The sequence below is a fragment of the Coenobita brevimanus genome, chromosome 111, assembly GCF_032717465.1.
Source record: "Coenobita brevimanus isolate Jiangsu-jjx chromosome 111, ASM3271746v2, whole genome shotgun sequence".
NCBI lineage: Eukaryota > Metazoa > Arthropoda > Malacostraca > Decapoda > Coenobitidae > Coenobita > Coenobita brevimanus.
In genome coordinates, this window is record NC_137064.1 from 32,019,620 (window position 1) to 32,036,764 (window position 17,145).

The window sequence follows — 17,145 nt, forward strand, 5'->3', positions numbered from 1 at the left end:
GTTATCCAGAATTAAAGTCATTCAAAAGTTCATGTTAGGAATACAGAGAATTCCCATTTTAAGTCAGGGGTGTCATTTATAATATCACAACTTTTTCCTTACAGCTGGTGATGTACACTGGGGGAACTGTCATATCAGGTTTATAAGTAGGAGTCAATTTTAATGGGCTTTTTTATTTACTGTGGATATAAGAGCAGGAAGGGGGGAGTTTAAAAAGGTGGATTCCACCTGTAATGTGGATTTAATGTTTTTGCTATTTCAGGAATCATGTGCGTCATGGGGAAGCATTGGACTTACGTGAGAACCCCAAGAATCTTTACGAGGACTCCTTGCTGGCCCTTACACACTGGGAGTTGATGGTTAGTCTTTACCATACTGCCAAGATCAACACACCACCAAGGTAAATCGTTGCCAGAAAACATTTTTTTCTCATCCTCTCTCCATCCATCAGTTTTCCAATCCTTTATTGCCCCTTCCGAAGCCTAGGGGTTCAGGGCTAGTCTGTTAAGTCCAGACAGTAAAGGTTGTAGTGACTAGCTGCCTGACCCTGAGAAATGTAATATGAGTAATAAATCCCAAACACTTCTTGCACATAAATGGGTTTAGGTGACGGTCGTCATCTGGGTGGAGCACTGTAATTTTCTAGACCACAGGCATGCTTATGTAGTTAACACCTAATACAATACAGGTATATAGTTACCTTGGCCACAAGAATCTGTTTACCCAATCACTCAGTATAGATTCTTCTGGAGTTAGCAGTATAGCAAGCGAGTGATGGGTGTCCCCACATACCACATATGGTAATGTTTGCTTTTTAGCCTCATAGTAATAATTCTGTCAGTCACCTACAGGGCATTTATTTTTTTAGTATGAGTTTATTGTCAGTGCTGTCTGAAAGATACAGATACTCCATTTTAATGCATAATTGAAAGCTCTTGCCCTGGTTTTCAACACTGTTTATAGTGCTTATAACAGTTAACAAGTTGAAGTTACATAAAGCACCAACAGTGGATGGCATGAGTGGAGATGTCGGGGTATGGTAGTGCTGAGGCAGTTAACATACTGTATAGCACAGTTGTGCAATTTCTATGGGATGCCTTACACTACGTAGAACACCATCGCCTCTGTCTCGTCCAGGTGAGCCAGCTTCTGTACAACACTCTGTGATATTTATGTCACCCAGGTACAAAGCTTATCTTTATTGTAATGGTACCAAGCTGGCTGCTGGCTCCCGTATCATTGTATTGAATCACTTGCCCATGTGACAAGGACAGTTATGCTCCGCACAATTCACAGTAAGACATTACCACTCACATCCATCCATCCATCCATCATCCAATCCTACATTGCCCCATGAGGAGTGTAGGAGCCTGGGGCTTGGCAAGTTGGTCCTGACATTTAAGATGAGAGTGACCAGCCTCATTCATCCCTGAGTGGCATTACATGAGTAGTAACCCCAACCACCCCTTGGATATAAACCTTCACCGGCTCAATCCGATTGGAGCACCGTAATTACCCACTAAACCACCAGGTGCCATAATTTGGTTATATGGTTACCACCCAGTGTAGTACCACTCACACATCTATGTAATTTGTATCATTCTGAAAGTTCAGTCTTCCCTGTAGTAGGCAGCATGACATCATCTTTGTATCATGCACTAGATAATTACGGAATGTTTAGTCTTCGACATCCAGATTTAGCTGCATATTAGTGTATTTCTTTTTAATTTTTTTATTTATTTTATTTTATTTTATTTTTTTCTCCAGTCATTGAGATGTTAAGCAGTCATGGGCACATCAGATACTCATGTGTCATGTCAAAATTGATAAGGAACTACCAGCTTAACCTTCAGATTCCTGCACTGGTATACAGTAATGCTTAATTCTCATGCAGCACAAAAAGCTGCCACAACATTCATATTCATATTAAGCAGTACCTGTTTACCCACCACTCCATCTGTTCTAGCATTCCTCAGTTGCATATGTAATCACAAGTCAGTTGCTTTTTACAGTACAGTGTTACAGTCTGATTTTACCTACAGCAGCACAACATAATACCTGTATCATATTAACAGTCCATGTACCTAGCTAGAGCTTAGCACTGTAAGATCCCCTCCCCCCTCTCCCCCAGTGAACAGCGGAGCCTGGTCAACCCATTCAGCCAAAAGTGTGAACACCTAGAGGGTGACCTTATGCAGCTGACACTAATGCTTGGACGAGGTGATATTTGGATGGCTGAGACTCCACAGATTCACACTCGTCTACGTTGGCTGCAGGCTCAAGTCAAGCTGGGGCAAGACCAGCCTGAACAGGCTGTCTCATTCCTACATCTGGTACTGTAACACATGTAACTTCTGGTATGCTTCTCTCATTTAGAGTGTGAAAAAGTTAAGTATGGAAGTTGATGAGGCGAGAGAACTCACAGGAGAAAAGCTGGTTGGAAGAATTTTGTAGAGATTTATATGACAAGGGTTTAACAATTCACCCCCCCCCCCTTTTTTTCCCCAAGTTGGTTTGTTAATCATTAGATTTACTCTAGCTGATGGGTGGTATGCAGATTGTAAGTGTGGATTACAGTTATATGCCTGTGAGGTGAAATCGGGTTTCCATGATCTTAGGTGGTGAGTGAATGAGAATGTAGCCCATATAATTAGGAAATTTTTTTTTACATCTCTCTGCCTTGCTCACTGGACCCTACCTCACTCTATACTTGATGGAAAAAGATGTCCAGATGGTGTTGATGATGCCATTTTAGCATGATTAATATTTTGTTTGCAAATTTAAAGTAATAATATTTACAGTAGTGTCATTTACATGTGTTATGTTCATTTACTGATATCACCACACCACATGGATGTGTGTACTTTACTTCCAAATAACTTCATATAATTTCCTAATCATTTTGTTTCATTTTTGAAGGCTCCAACATGGTTGCTTGCATCAGCCCTGGTCACCTGCTCCATGCTGCTCATCTCTGGCAGCATTCCTATTCGGTCCCCTATCCCTGAAGTCATTCTCAGTGACCTCATCCCAGGTTTTTTTTCAGTCTGCCTCTTGCAACCCTAATCCAGACATTAACGATTCTCACTTTCTGCACCCATTATTCATCCTCCATCCTCTCCACATGCCCAAACCATCTCAATCTGCCTCTCCTCATCACAACACCAATATACTCCAATCCCATCCTACCTTCAACTCTTCCATCATAAACCTAGCCTCCCAAGGCCTTACACTCAGGGACACACGGCACATCCACCTAATCATTGCCATTTCTGTACGTTCAAGCCTGCGAATATCCTCTTCCATTACTGCCCAGGTCTCACTACCATATAGCATTACACTCCTAACACATGCTGCATACGAAGGTCCCTTAGTGCAGAGGGAGAGCCCTTTCAATTCCTGGAGAGGCAACAGCTCCCTGAACTTCTTCCAACCATGCCTCACTTTAGTCACAGAGCCAGCTCCAGCCCCACCTCCAGCACATAACATGTCTCCCAAATAACAAAACTCTTCCACACACTCAGGAGACTCACCAGCAAGTTCAGCACATAACATGTCTCCCAGATTACAAAACTTTTCCACACAGTCAGGAGACTCACCAGCAAGTTCAATCCTTTCATGCCTGGCAATCTCCACATGCTTTCCCCAACACACTGCATACGTGAAATCAGCGTTATCTCACAGTCTACCTCTAATACCACTACATCTCTTATGCATCCACTTATCACAAACACTGCACAAGATGGAATTACATCCCATGCCATTGTGGCAAATCGCACATGGCGACTCTCCCTCTTTTTTGACAGTACAGTACTGCCAACAGCCCAAGATACCATCACTTTTGTTTTATCTGCATTTACTCTTAAGCCCTTGTGCCCCGTACTATCTCCCCACTTCCTAAATCTTTCCTGTGCTTCTCTTTCATTCTCTGCAATCAACACCAAATCATCAGCATACAACATCTCCCATGGGAGTCCATTTCTGAAGTCACGTGAGAGGGCTTCATGTACTGTGATAAACAGTAAGGGGCTTAAAACTGACCCGAGGTGCACACCAACATTCACAGAATCACTCAAATCTCCATTCACTCCTAACTGGGTGTAAGCACCCACATACATGACCGTAACAACACTAACCAGCCACTCCTCGATCCCAAGCTTTCTCATTTCCCACTTCACCACCTCTTTAGGGACTGTCAGAGGGCTTCTCCAAATCAACAGAAACAAAGTACATTTCCAGTTTCTTTCCTATATATTATTCCTGAAGCTGTCGAACAATGCATATGGCATCAGTGATCCCTTTGCGTGGCATAAACCCAAACTGCATCTCATTAATACACCCATACCCTGTTATCTGGCACCCCAATAACTGGCGCTTCGCTAGACCAAACACAAGAAATAGGGGAACTTTCCCACAATCTGAACAATTTGAATGTCCGTCGCCTACCTAGTCCAACACCCTGCCTCTCCCTTGGTTTGAAATGAGGCTCTTCTGGTCCTCCTGTCCTCCCTCCATCCCCTCTCTTCTCCCCCTCCCAGTCCCTCCTCCATCCCCCACCACACTCAACACTGCCAAGCATGTCTCCCTCCCTCTCTCCCTGCCCTCCCCCACCCCAGGTTGTCTCCCTCTCCATCCTCCCACCCTCCACAACCCCTACTTGTCTCCTGCACTTGCGCGTGTGTGTGTGTGTGTGAGTGTGTGTGTGTGTGAGTGTGAGTGAGAGTGAGTGGGTGAGTGAGTGAGTGAGTGAGTGGTGAGTGAGTGAGTGAGTGAGACTGGGGGGGGGGGTAGAAGAGAAGTTTGGCTTGTCTCCTTCCTTGTCCCCTTACCATCTCTTTCTCCCCCACTCCTGCTTGTCTCCCTCCCCATCCCCCTGCCCTCCCCCACCCCTGCTTGTCTCCCTCCCCATCCCCCTGCCCTCCCCCACCCCTGCTTGTCTCCCTCCCCATCCCCCTGCCCTCCCCCACCCCTGCTTGTCTCCCTCCCCATCCCCCTGCCCTCCCCCACCCCTGCTTGTCTCCCTCCCCATCCCCCTGCCCTCCCCCACCCCTGCTTGTCTCCCTCCCCATCCCCCTGCCCTCCCCCACCCCTGCTTGTCTCCCTCCCCATCCCCCTGCCCTCCCCCACCCCTGCTTGTCTCCCTCCCCATCCCCCTGCCCTCCCCCACCCCTGCTTGGCAGGCTGCCAGTTCTCTGCCTGGTTGTCACTGTCAGACAGTTGCCCTGAAGCTATGTTGACCACTGCACGTCCCACCACCCTACCTTCCTGCATTGATCTTTGCTGTATCACTTTTTAGCAATACTACTGTTTATAAGGATAATAACATTAGCTATGGTGTCTCTGTGTCAGTCTGTGTTGACTGAGTAAGGTATATGGGAGTTTGAGTTTGGGTCTGGAATGCATGTCTGGCTTTTCTTCAGTATCTTATGGGGAAAATTGCTTTGATATCCGACATACTCATTGGCTGAACCATCCCACTGATACACAACATTGCCAGATATCAGGGTATGGGTGTACTGTATTCACTCTTTCTATGATCATACCTTCTAGAACTCTCTCCATGACCTTCTTTATCTGGTCTAAAAGTTTTATACCTCAATAATTTCCTCTTTCCAGGGCATCGCCCTTCCCCTTGTACACATTTACAATAACACTCTTCAGCCAATCATCTGGGACGACAAACTCATATGTAATCGTATTTATCAAGTAATTGGCTATCCCCACTCATATATCTCCTGAGGTTTCAGCAGTCAACCCAGACACACCTGCTGCCCTCCCCATCTGCATCTCGCATATTGCCCTGCTCACAGTAGCAGAGTCAATCAAAGGCCAAGGACCAAACACTGGATCTGCCAGCTCCAAACCTTCCCTGTCACTCTTCTCATTCAACAACCAGCTGTAATGCTGTCTCCATGCGTCTTTAGTATCCCCACTGTTCACCACTACCCTTCCTTCAGCATTCATCACACACTGCTCACCTGTGATATCCCTATACTCCCTCTTCATCTGATTTGCCACCTTAAATATCATATTTTTCCTTTCTGCACAATTTAGTTTATCAAGTAAAAGTCTCTGGGACTCAGACGTTGCCCTGTATATCTCTTTTCTAGCATTACGCCTGGCAGCCAAGTACAATACAGTAAAACCTCGATATAACGGACTTCAGTAGACCAGAATTCACTATTATCGGAATCGAGGAGATACCGCACTAAACTCTTATACAGTATATTGGAAAAAGTCTGATAGAGCTAGAAGCAGTCCAGACTGCCTGACCACTTCACCTATGTTCACCACAATAAGGTAAATAAAAGACATGTTTATCAGTATGGTGTACAGTATTATTATATATACAGTACTATACCATTTGATACGAAATAATGTGATTCATGAAAGATGTGGCGTGAGGAAGTCGGTGGACACCAGAATCGAAGAGAGTATACTGAGATGGTATGGTCATGTGGAGAGAATGAATAACAATAGAGTGGTGAAAAAGGTATATCTGAGTGAATTTGAAGGAGGGAGGAGGCAAGGTAGGCCAAGGAGAAAGTGGAGAGATGTGATGGATGAGTGTGTGAGGAGGAGAGGTTTGGAAGTCGGTGAGACTAGGGAACTGACAAGAGATTGAGGTGGCTGGAAGAATATTGTGAGGAGAAGTGCATGATCAGGGATTTGGCGTCCCTTTTTAACATGGCAGCATCCGGATTGACTCAGTCGGATGCATTTTTGTGTAGCTACAGAACGAGGTCAATGTTTTTGGCGTATCCAATAGAGCCAGGAATCCGGGGGCTTGAATGATGAGTAAGTGGAAGCATGACCCATTGGATTGGACAAATTTGGGCTGTCTCGACATTGCTACTCCTCACCCTGCCGTAGGGTGGGAAAGGAGGTCCGGATGATGATGATGATGATGATGATGAATATATACCATTTGATTACTGTAGGGAAGGTATAATACAGTACAGCACTGCAATGGTAGTGAAAACAGTTTAAAAACCATTGGTGAGATCTGGACTACTGTCTAATATATTGGAAAAAGTCCAGGTTAGCAGAGGGAAGTCCAGATGTCGCTTTTTCCAGAATGGCTTCGGCCCCAATTAGTCCATTAGAGTGAGGTTTTACTGTATTACTTCTTCGTTATCACCCTTCTTCTATTCCCAGAAAAGCATTCTTTTCTCCTTAACTGCAGCTTCTACATCCTTCTCCCACCACCATGTTACTTTGTGTCTTGGGGAGCCACTTGTCCATCCACACACTGAATCAATAAAGGGGGTTTCACATCTACATGACAAAGGCCATGACTGGCCACAATCTTTTATTCGTAATGCCCTCTTGGTACAAAATCATGATGTTCGTGACGAGTCATAGTGCATTATTGAGTCCTAGTGGCTTGTCATGAGCCTGGCTGAAAGTTTTGGGCATGCCTAAACTTTCACCACAACAAAAAAGATGCATAGCTCCCTAGTGGACCGTCGTAGCTCATGCTTAGCTCCCTATTTCCCCCTCATAGAGGTATGTGGCGCCTTAGTTGCCTGTTGTGGGGTATGCAGGGCCCCGCGGCCACCACTAGGATGCCCCAGCCGGCAATAAGGACCTTACATTTCGTGAACAGGGAATTGCTAGAAGGCCACAAAGGCACTAATAATTTCTCATGGGCACACGCAGGTGCCACGCTATTGCCTGCATATGCCAATAATGAGCCACAATCCCCATGAATGAACCAGTGAGGTGCAACGAGGCTGCAGTAGAGAGCTATGACAATGCTACTAGGATGCTACATCTGTCTTGAAGGTGACACGTCATCTCACTAGGTAGGTATGCCCCGCCCACGACAGATTTTTATAAAGCTGCCGGTGGGCAGCAGCAATTATCAGTCTTGCTGTTCCAGTGACCTGAGTCTGGTCAAGATGGTTCGTGTCAAGGCCCAAGAGCGCACCCCCCAAAAGGTTGATGAGGTCCCAGGAGACCCAGGTAGAAGAGTCAGAGGAAGCCGCACCACCCACTATTTGCGATCTCGCGCTGCAATTGTCACTGCAGCAACAGTAGGTCACTTTGGGTGGTGCCAAAAATATGGTCCATCGCTGGGGTGTCCTCTAGGTATGTGCACTAAGCTAGGAATGACGAGATAGGTGTGGCGTCCCAATATATATAGCCCCATGGGATGCCATTGGCATACTTTGTGATACCTGTGTGGTGCCTTATTTGGCCATTAGTAGGGCATAGTAGGCCCTCATGGCATGTGCGTGGCACCGTATTGGTATTCGTGATCGTGGTTTTGCACACATTGTGACTGTTTGTGACGCTGTGGTAGCGCCCTAGTAGCGCTTCGTAGCTTATGTGTAGCACTGTAATGAGGCCCCAAAATCATGACAAAAATCGTGGTGAACGCCACGATTTTCAGTTCTTAGCCAGTCACGACATTTGTTGTGTAAGTGTGAAACCCCCCTAACTCAAGAGGATGCTCTTGAGGGCTCTGTGCTGTCCATTAACACTGCTGTCAATGTCTCCCTGTTCAGCCACCACTCTTCTAATCTCTCTATAGAAGGCTTCCCTGACTGCTTGATTTTTCAGCTTCCATATTTTCCTCCTTTGGTTCATAGGTCCACTTTTTCATCACCCTCTCCTTAAGCACCATGTCACATATCAATAACTTGTGTTGCTGCACACACATCTCACTCCCAAAAACTTTAACATCCCTCACTAACTTCCAGTAAGCCCTCCTGACCAGGAAATAGTCTATCTGGCTGCTATTTCTCCATGACTCGTATGTAATCAACCTACTCTCTCTTTTCCTAAAATGTGTGTTGCAGACAGTGATGTTCATTGCCTCCCCAAACTCGAGTATCCTTTCCCCATCCTCATTTCTTGTGCCATATGCACATCCCCCATGTATTCCTTCATATCCCTGAGCTGCTTCACCTACATGACCATTTAATTCTCCTCCGAATACAACAATCTCGTCATCCCCCATACCAGTTACTACACGTTTTAAGTCATCCCAAAATCTATCCATCTCTACTTCATCCAGGCCTGCCAGTGGAGCATACGCCAATATAAAGGCAAACATAATCATACCAAACAAAAATTTTCACTACTGATTGAAAGATCATAACATGCACAGCAAGTGGTAGTTTGCATATTCTCCCAAAAGAGAGGGATTTAATTTAAGCACAGCTTATGAATAAAACAGACATTTCAAAAATCATAACTTTCATAGCATTTGGTAGTTTACATTTTCTCCCAAAGTAATTGTTTATGTAGTACAGTATAAGAATTATCTTTTCTCCATCCAGAATTTTAGGGAAGCTTGTAATTGAGTCTTGGCTTGGATTTATGATTTACATTATATTATGGGTATAGTAAAGTTCAGAATATCACTTAGTATTCCATTGCATTTACTTAACACATAGGGCATATCTGTTACTATCCTCCTGTCACATCACATTAGAAAGGTCTGTCTTTAGGCTGAGAAATATCCAGAAGTTTCACATTAGCCCATCTATCTATCTATAGCCAGACATCCTAATCCCGCACAGGGTTGCTGCAGACAAAACGCCTCCAAGTCGCTCTGTCACCCACCATTTGCCAACCCTCCCCCCAACTCACTCCCCCCTCCCTCATATACCTCTCAACTCCATCCCTCCACCTCATCCTCGGTCTTCCCCTCTCTCTCCCTCCCTCCACCTCACCTACATACACCCTCTTAGTCAATCTTTCATTCTCCATTCTCTCCACATGTCCAAACCACCTGAGTGTATTTCTCCTAATCTTCTCAACCACATCCACTTCCACCCCACAATGTTCCTTCACTTCTTCATTCGTCAACCTGTCCCTCCATGTCACACCACATGCTCCTCTCAGGTAACTCATTTCCACTGCTCTCACGCTTGACTTGTTCCCTTCTAGCAAGGTCCATGCCTTTCTTCCATATGTCAGGGTAGGGATCACAATACTATCATGCAGTGACTTCTTAACTTCCATACTCACCTCCCTATTTCTCATCGCTGCTTTCAGTGAACCAACAACCTTCCTTCCCTGCTGTACCCTTTCAAGCACTTCATCCCCAAAAGTTCCATCCTTACTCATCACACTACCCAAGTACTTGAATGCACTCACATTCTCCATATCTTCACCATCCAGCCTCACTGTGCATTCTGTGACTTCATTGCTCTCAAACACCATAACTTTACTCTTGTTTACATTAACTTTCAGATTCCTCTTCCTACACAGTGTTCCAAATTCATTCACCAAACTTTGCAACTCCCATTCATCTTCACTCAACAATACTGTATCATCAGCAAACAGCAACACTGGAATTTCACCCTCATTCTTTAGAGCCACCCCCACATCCACTGTCCTACCTTGCACCTCCTTTACAACCCCATCCATGTATGTATTAACCCGCCCCGTCCCGTCGAAGTATGGGTACGTTGCAACATTTTGCATTTGCCAGTCCCGGCGACGTACTGGTACGTTATGCAATTGCAAGGTCCCTAATTTGCACAATTTTCAATTTTCGTGCGTGATTTTTCGTACGTATACACGGGACACCTTCCTCTATTCCTGTACAAGATGCCAAGCAGGGACAGTGCCTTACACCGCATAACCTCCCCCCCCCCCTCACGCCATTGTCTCGGTAATTCACCTGTTACCAGTGACCTGGCCAGTAAAGATATTCAGGGCCAGAGTGATTCCCCAATCGATGACAATGTGGAGGACAAAGTTTACATAGCATTAGAAGAAGAAACAGTCAGAAATAATGATCAAGTAATGTGGCAAAAGAAGGTCAGGTATGGTGATGAGTTAGTGAGTGAAACAATGCTTATAATGCCTATATTACTGCTTGAAAACCAATATACTCTCATACTACATATAAATTCGTACCAAGTAAGTAAATAAATACCGTTTATGAGTTGTGTGAAATAGTTACCCTCTCATAGAACTTGTTTCCTTTGGTGCCAGCCTGTTAGAAAACCCAGTCAGGTAAGGAGGTAATCCTACCTGGATCGAGTATTTTAAACCTCAGGTGAGCGATTTCTCTATGAATTTTCGATGTTTTTCACCAAAAGCGGAGGTTTTAGCCAAAAAAACAATTTTCGAAAATACCTTGGGATTGGGGGGTGTCAGAGGTGCGAAATAGCTCGGGATGTGACAGGTTAAACAGCCATGGAGACATCACACAACCTTGTTTCAGTCCCACATCGAGATCATAGAACTCACTCAGCTCACCATCCACTCGCACCGTAGCCGTAGCTCCTTCGTACATACTCTTCACAGCACTCAACAATTTCCCCTCCACTCCATATATTCTTAATACCTTCCACATACCTTGCCTATCTATTCTGTCATAAGCCTTCTCCAAGTCCATGAAGGCAGCATACACTTTCTTTCCCTTCTCTAGATACTTCTCCACTAAACATCTTAGAACAAATATCTGATCTACACACCCTCTTCCCTTCCTAAATCCCCCTAGTTCTTCTCCAATTAGCTCCTCTATCAATGAGTATTCTACCATATATTTTTTCAGTCACACTAAGAAGGCAAATACCCCTATGGTTACCACATACTTCACTCTCCCCTTTTCCTTTGTATAAAGGAACATTTATACCAGATTTCCAGTCCACTGGAACCCTTCCCTCTTCCCAAGTCAATCTTCACAACTTCCATATCCACGCCACTACAATCTCATCCCCATACTTGAGCATTTCACCACACACTCCATCATTTCCTGGGGCCTCCCCCATCTTGATCTTCTTCATTGCTTCCACTACTTCCACCCTACTGATCTCTTCCTCCCTTCTCTCACCTCTCCTTCTCCCAGCCATTCCCCAACCACTTATACTTGCGCTGCTTTTACTATCTACATTCAACAAATCCTCAAAAGTGCTCCTTCCATCTTCACCAACAATCTATTATTCCTATCTTTCACTCCCCTACTATTTTCCTTTTCACACTGCCTTACTTTCTTTACCTCCTTACAAAACAATTTCTTACTCTCCCTCCATTTCACACTCAGATTCCTCTCAAACTCTTCATCCACTTTGTTCTTACTCTCCTTCACCAATCTCTTCACCTCTCTTCTCCTGCTCACATATACCACACTCTTCTCTCTCTCATCTTCTCCCCTACGTCTACTCGCTAGCCATTCACTATATGCCTTTTTCTTTTGTTCCACAGCTTGTTTCACCTCGTCATTCCACCTTGCACTCCCCTGCATCTCCTCCTCACTCCACAAACCACCTCACATGCTGCGCCTGTCTCTTCCGTGAATATCTTACATACGTCTTCCACCCCTTCCATCTGCTCTAACTCATACCTTCCCAAACTTTCTTCCACTATTCTCTTATACTCTCCCATTTTCTCACTATCTTGCAACTTCTCCACTCTTCTTACAGGAGCTGTTTCCTCCTGTCTTCCCCTTCGTCTCCTCACCCACTTCCCTTGCAGCCTTACCTTGGCCATCACTAAGTGATGGTCTGAGATTCCATTTCCCCATCCTCTCCACACTCTTGCATCAAACACTTGTCTTCTCATTCACTCATCCACACACACGTAGTCTATCATTGCCTTTTGTTCCACAAGTTCACCATCCGTCCTTCTCATGACTCTCCATGTATACCTGTGGATCATCTTATGCCAAAAGTAGGTGTTGGCTAATGCCAACCCCTTATCAGCACAGATGTCCACCAAAGCACTACCATTCCCATCTACTTCAGTTGGCACACCCCACTGACCAACCACTCCATCCACTCGTACACTCCCCACTTTGCCATTCATGTCTGCAATCAAAAACAATCTCTCGCTCCTCTCAAACTTGTCCATACGTGCTTCTACACATTAGCAGACAGAGGATAATAAGTGGAAATGGTGAAATATTGGGTGAACTTGTGTCCCCAACTTTACCTTTTAATTACCTGTTAATTTTCAGTTAATGTTTGACCTGGAACATCTGTCAGAAGGTGGGCCAGAATTTATTGTGGAGAAGGCCCATGTGATCGGCGACCCGAGTGTGGTTTCTCATTCAGAAGTTCGTCGTCATCTTAACTTCCTCCAGAGGTCTGGGCCTTTTATATGTGTAACGATGCTCATTTTCCACTTCTGATCTGTTTTTTTCTGATTTTCATCTCATATGTTTTCTGTCTCCAGTCTTGGGAACTCACCCAGTTCAAAATATCTCCTTTCATTGGGTAAAAACCTGAATGTTATTGTTGCTGTTGAATATGATTTGTCCTGCTACCACTGTAGGTATTGCTGTCTTATTGATTGGGAGGTATTGTAGAAGCTGATCATTAGGCAAAAAATCACTAAGCTCATTCCCAGCTAATGTTGAACATCATAATTATGATATACAGTCAAAGTAAGAAAAAGGTAACCAATTTGTTACTTTGCATGATAATTTTATGTCACACTTATCCCACTAAAACATGGAGTACCGGAAATTTGGAAGAAAATTAAGGTGTTGACAGTCATCATTAAAAAAAAAAAAAAAAAAAAAAAAAAAAAAGGTCTGAAATTTCATACTAACAAAGTGTATGGATCTATGAAGTTCTGGATTGATGCATTCTGGATGATTTAGGTTTGACAGCAGTGAAAGTTCTCATCTTTGTTCTGTTTTAATATTCTGACTCCTTGGTACTTATTGCTGTCTTCCTTTCCTTTTCCTGTAATTATTGTAGTAGTTTTAATTGGATCATCATCAGTATAAGAAAATCTCAGAGAAGAATTAATCAGTATATTCCATTACAGAATAAAGTTGTCAGGTTGACCTCAAAATTAGCGTGAATCAAGTATTTGTCATTTTTATTGGTCCATAGAAAAGTATTTTATGTTGTTTATTCATACAACACAGGTCACACATGCTGGAGCAAGTAGTGGACAACTATACAGATGGTCGATACCAGGTAGTGGCAGAGTTGCTTACCACCATATTCCATGAACCACCACCCAAATCACGCCAGGGGGTCACACTCCCCACTAGACAGACTCAGCTGGCCATACTGATAGACTCACTATTCAAACTCAAAGACTATAAGGTAAAGAAGGGTTTGTATTGTTGGGAAAAAGACAAATTACCACCAGAATGAATGTTTGGTACTTTCTCTTGAACTTTAGTATGATATTAGTCATCATGTTATGCTTTCGTCATTTTTGAGTTTTTGTTCATTGATCTGAGAAGTTTTGTTTTAGTATCTGTGGTCATAATGAGTACCGTAAAACACCCTAACTTCGGACACTTTTCATGTGTTTAAATGAATAACTCTGTGTAAAATGGTGCAATTTTATCCCTGTTGGTGTCAGGTGGTAGCCAGGGACAGTACCTACTGAATCCATATAATAAAAAAAATTAGCCACGTTAAACTCGTGTTTTTTATTTTTTTAATTTTCAAGTGTCTGAATTTAGGATCAAATTTCCTAACTTCTGACAGCTCTTCCAAACTTTGGACATCCAGGTATTTGCCCTTTAAACATGGGAAAGGTTAATAGCACCTGTCTCTGGACACACTGGCCAAACTTCGGACACTTTAGAAGTTTTTAAAAAATGTAAAAAAAAATATTGTGCACCTGTGGCCCAAGTTATATAAATATAAAGAGAAATATCCAAAAATATCTTTTTTGAGCTCATAATTTGAGATCACATTAAGGTGCATCATATCACATTGTAGTGAGGTATTCTGGCCATAAATATAACTAAGAACTCTTCAGAAACTTTTTCAGACAAAAAAATTATATAAAAGTGCATTGCTTACATTCCAAACTGAAAGGGGAACTGATCTCTTTTTCCTAAACAAAACTTCACCTAATTATCAAGTAGCTACCTCACTGACTCAACAAATGCATACTGAAATAACATAATATGATGTTAAACACTTCTTACTGGTTCTGATGACACCCACACACCCACTAACACGCACACAAATCAACAGACACACGCACACACAGGCACATGTTATGAAGGCACTGTGGAATGTATTAATGAGCTACACACTTTGATCTTAAACACACACACACACACACACACACACACACACACACACACCTATAGTCTGTATTTTTCCAGTAATTTGTCAGTCCGAATTTAGGATTTTTTTCTGAAAAATACAGAGATATTCATTAAAACAGTCATAGCAAGATTATGCATGTATATATTTTAAAATAGTTTACTGCCCAGTACATACAACACTTTTCCACATATAATCGTAGTAATCATATTCTTACAATTTAAACTGTTTGTTCTGTGTAAACAAAGTTTTGCAGGGTTAGAAATTGTCAAATTTTTTTCCATGTGATTCATAATTTTTTTTCACCCACACATATTCAAGCTAGTTTAATAGGACTTATACCTAATAATCTTTACAGATTAACCTACCTACCCATATCATTATTTTTTGCAAATATCGCACCCTCTTCCAATAAACTTGAATTATTACATTTTTTTTGCAAAATGTCCGAAGTTTGGGCACTGTCCGAAGTTACAGTGTTTTACGGTACTGTCCATGCCTACCTGACCATATTTCAAGGTGAGGTATGGCTTTATAAGTATTTGCATTTTAATTATGTGTAAACTGGATTTTTGTAGGATGAAAAGGGTGTACAGATGTGTGACTGAATTTGTACATGGTAGGAGGCATAGTAGACAAAGATTCTGGAGTTCGGGTAATTGAGTGTTTGGGAAAGTGCAGTGTTAAAGTTAGGGAAGCTAATGAATTGACAGTGGACCACAATGAAAGCAACTGTTATAGCATATTGAATCTTTATTTACAGTATCCATCTATCCATCCATCATCAAATCTCATGTTGCCCTATGAGGAACTTAAGAGCCTAGAGCTAGGCAAGTTGGTCTTGACATTTAATATGAGAGTGACCAGCCTTGCTCATCCCTGGGTAGCATTACATGAGCAATAAACCCCAACCATCCCTTGGATATAAACCTACACAGGCTCAATCTGATTGGAGTGCCATAATTACCCACAAAACCAGCAGGTGCCATAATTTGGTTATATGGTTACCACCCAACCTAGTAAATGGTTTCCTGGTGTACAGGAAACCATTTGGCTTGTCACTCTGTAGTGTCACCCATAGACAGAAAAAAGGAAAGAATGAAGGAATGCATATAATATAAGCATTGTAATTTTATTACATTCGTTCAGGGAGTCATTACATGGGGAGCACAGGGATTGGCAGAGGCTTTGATGCGGTTCAACAGGGCAGAAGCTGAGGAGGAAAAGAACCGATGGGCCAAGACCCTCATGAAGATATCTGAAACAATGAACACCACTCTGGAGCACCATATTACCATAAGTAAGTAAACTGTGGACAAGTCTGTGAGTGAGGGTGGTGCAAGATGATGGGAGGGCAGCCTGATGGTAGAGGACAGGATGACGTGGAGGCAGTTCATTTATGGCCACCCCTTCTGGGAAGGCATCTGGCTATAGATCAGGAGACAGAAGTAAACCATCTCTTTTGAGACATCCCTTGCAAACCATACCTGAAACCATGTTACCTAGTAACCTCATCAACCCAAAGATGTAATTTTGTTTTTCTCTTCCTGCGCTGGATGATTTTTTCAGCTTAGGAAAGAGATTCTGAAATGGTGATTTTAGATTCAGCTTTTATTAACACTTTCACTATTAATGGTCCCTCCTGAAGAATAAAATTGTCAGGTGGTGGCTTGATAAAAATTTTTACATTGTCATCGTAGTGAAGAGGTTCAGCATTGACAAACTTCCCCAAGTATGAGGTACCAGTACCTTAATGTTTATAGCTCATTTAAGTTATTTGGACACCCATTTTTATCTTCAGGCATTACTGTACATGAAGAACTGACCTTATTAAGTGCTTTGCCAGTTGCAGTTTGATGTAGTACAGAACTTAGCTTGCCATTATTGACATAAAAGTAGTAAAAATTTAAATCTTGTTCAGTTGTCCCTCGTAGGGTATGTTTTCGTAGTGCAGATCGATATAGCTTGGTGCAAGTAAAATATACTGCAGTAAGGTCCCAGGTTATGTCTCTCTCGACTTGAGTCAATCTTGAGGTTACGACAGGCCGCTACGAGGAATTAAAAAAAATATTATAATGAAGATATAACCGTAAAGTGCGAGTTTTAAAATGTTGCCGTCTGTCACAAGATGTCTCTTTCCACTCTGTTC

The 17,145-nt window shown here is 43.0% G+C and overlaps 1 protein-coding gene across 1 annotated transcript in view; it reads left to right on the top strand.

The window, feature by feature from the left end:
* Positions 1 to 17,145, top strand: part of LOC145417857 (uncharacterized) — a 146,498-nt gene that overhangs the window by 35,137 nt on the left and 94,216 nt on the right. Inside the window, exons 10-14 of the mRNA XM_080286476.1 lie at positions 263 to 400; positions 2,144 to 2,333; positions 12,926 to 13,053; positions 13,847 to 14,030; positions 16,146 to 16,296. Of these exons, the coding sequence (XP_080142602.1) occupies positions 263 to 400; positions 2,144 to 2,333; positions 12,926 to 13,053; positions 13,847 to 14,030; positions 16,146 to 16,296 (791 nt within the window). The remainder of the gene's footprint in view (positions 1 to 262; positions 401 to 2,143; positions 2,334 to 12,925; positions 13,054 to 13,846; positions 14,031 to 16,145; positions 16,297 to 17,145) is intronic.